The sequence below is a fragment of the Charadrius vociferus genome, unplaced genomic scaffold, assembly GCF_000708025.1.
Source record: "Charadrius vociferus isolate BGI_N301 unplaced genomic scaffold, ASM70802v2 scaffold43, whole genome shotgun sequence".
In the NCBI taxonomy this organism is placed as follows: Eukaryota; Metazoa; Chordata; class Aves; order Charadriiformes; family Charadriidae; genus Charadrius; species Charadrius vociferus.
Genome location: NW_009648043.1, coordinates 5,645,670 through 5,646,414, shown reverse-complemented (window position 1 = coordinate 5,646,414; position 745 = coordinate 5,645,670). Strand labels below are relative to the sequence as shown.

Here is a 745-nt window from a genome sequence, read left to right as displayed (position 1 = left end):
AGAAAAGTAAGTTGGACTTCTGCTTCGATTTATTTCATTCAAGCAGAGGCTCACAGAAATGGCACATCTACATAATCTCAGTGGGATCTTTGGGACATCTTACCTTTCTTTACATGTTGCAAAAGTTTACCCTTGGCAAGCAAAGAAAGAAAAGGAACCAGCGACGCACTGCAGTCATCTGTTTGGGGAGGAATTTATCCCTGTTGAGGGCTGAAGGACCCTCTCCTGGCCTCGGGAACCGGGCAGAGCTGGAGGGGAAAGCGACCACCAGGACTGGTCCTCAGGGGAAGCCCAGTCTGTCCCCCCCCCCTCGGATCCCTCAGGCTCCGTGAGGGGCTGCGCCCCGCCGAGGGGCCGCGGGGGGTAAGGGGTGGCTGAGCTATAGGTCCGACCTGTTGCTTTGCTTTTTACACGTCCAGCCGGGCGTCGAGAGGATTACCTCGGTCATCCGAGATGGGGGAAAGGAGAAAGAGGCGCTTCTCCTCCCAGCCACCTTCAGAGGTGCACGGTGGGACAACTTGAAAGTTAAAAAACTTAAAGGCTGCCAACAGCTTTGAGAGGGTCAGCCCCGGCGGGGTAGGGGTGGGAGTGGGAGTGGAATGTAACACTTTAAGCGGGATTATAACCATCGCGGCTCTTCCCATACAGCCAAAACTCAGCGCGGACCCCAGGCGCCGTACAACCCAGGCAAGAGCAGGGGTGTCCCCCCCGCGGGACCAAACCACCCACTTGCGAGGGCTCCGCT

General features: G+C 56.9%; 1 protein-coding gene across 1 annotated transcript in view; it reads right to left on the bottom strand.

Annotated features, from left to right (window-relative positions):
• Positions 1-407: 407 nt before the first annotated feature.
• Positions 408-745, bottom strand: part of FEZF1 (FEZ family zinc finger 1) — a 4,037-nt gene continuing 3,699 nt past the window's right edge. The window contains exon 7 of the mRNA XM_009883695.1: positions 408-743. Within this exon, the coding sequence (XP_009881997.1) occupies positions 408-743 (336 nt within the window). The remainder of the gene's footprint in view (positions 744-745) is intronic.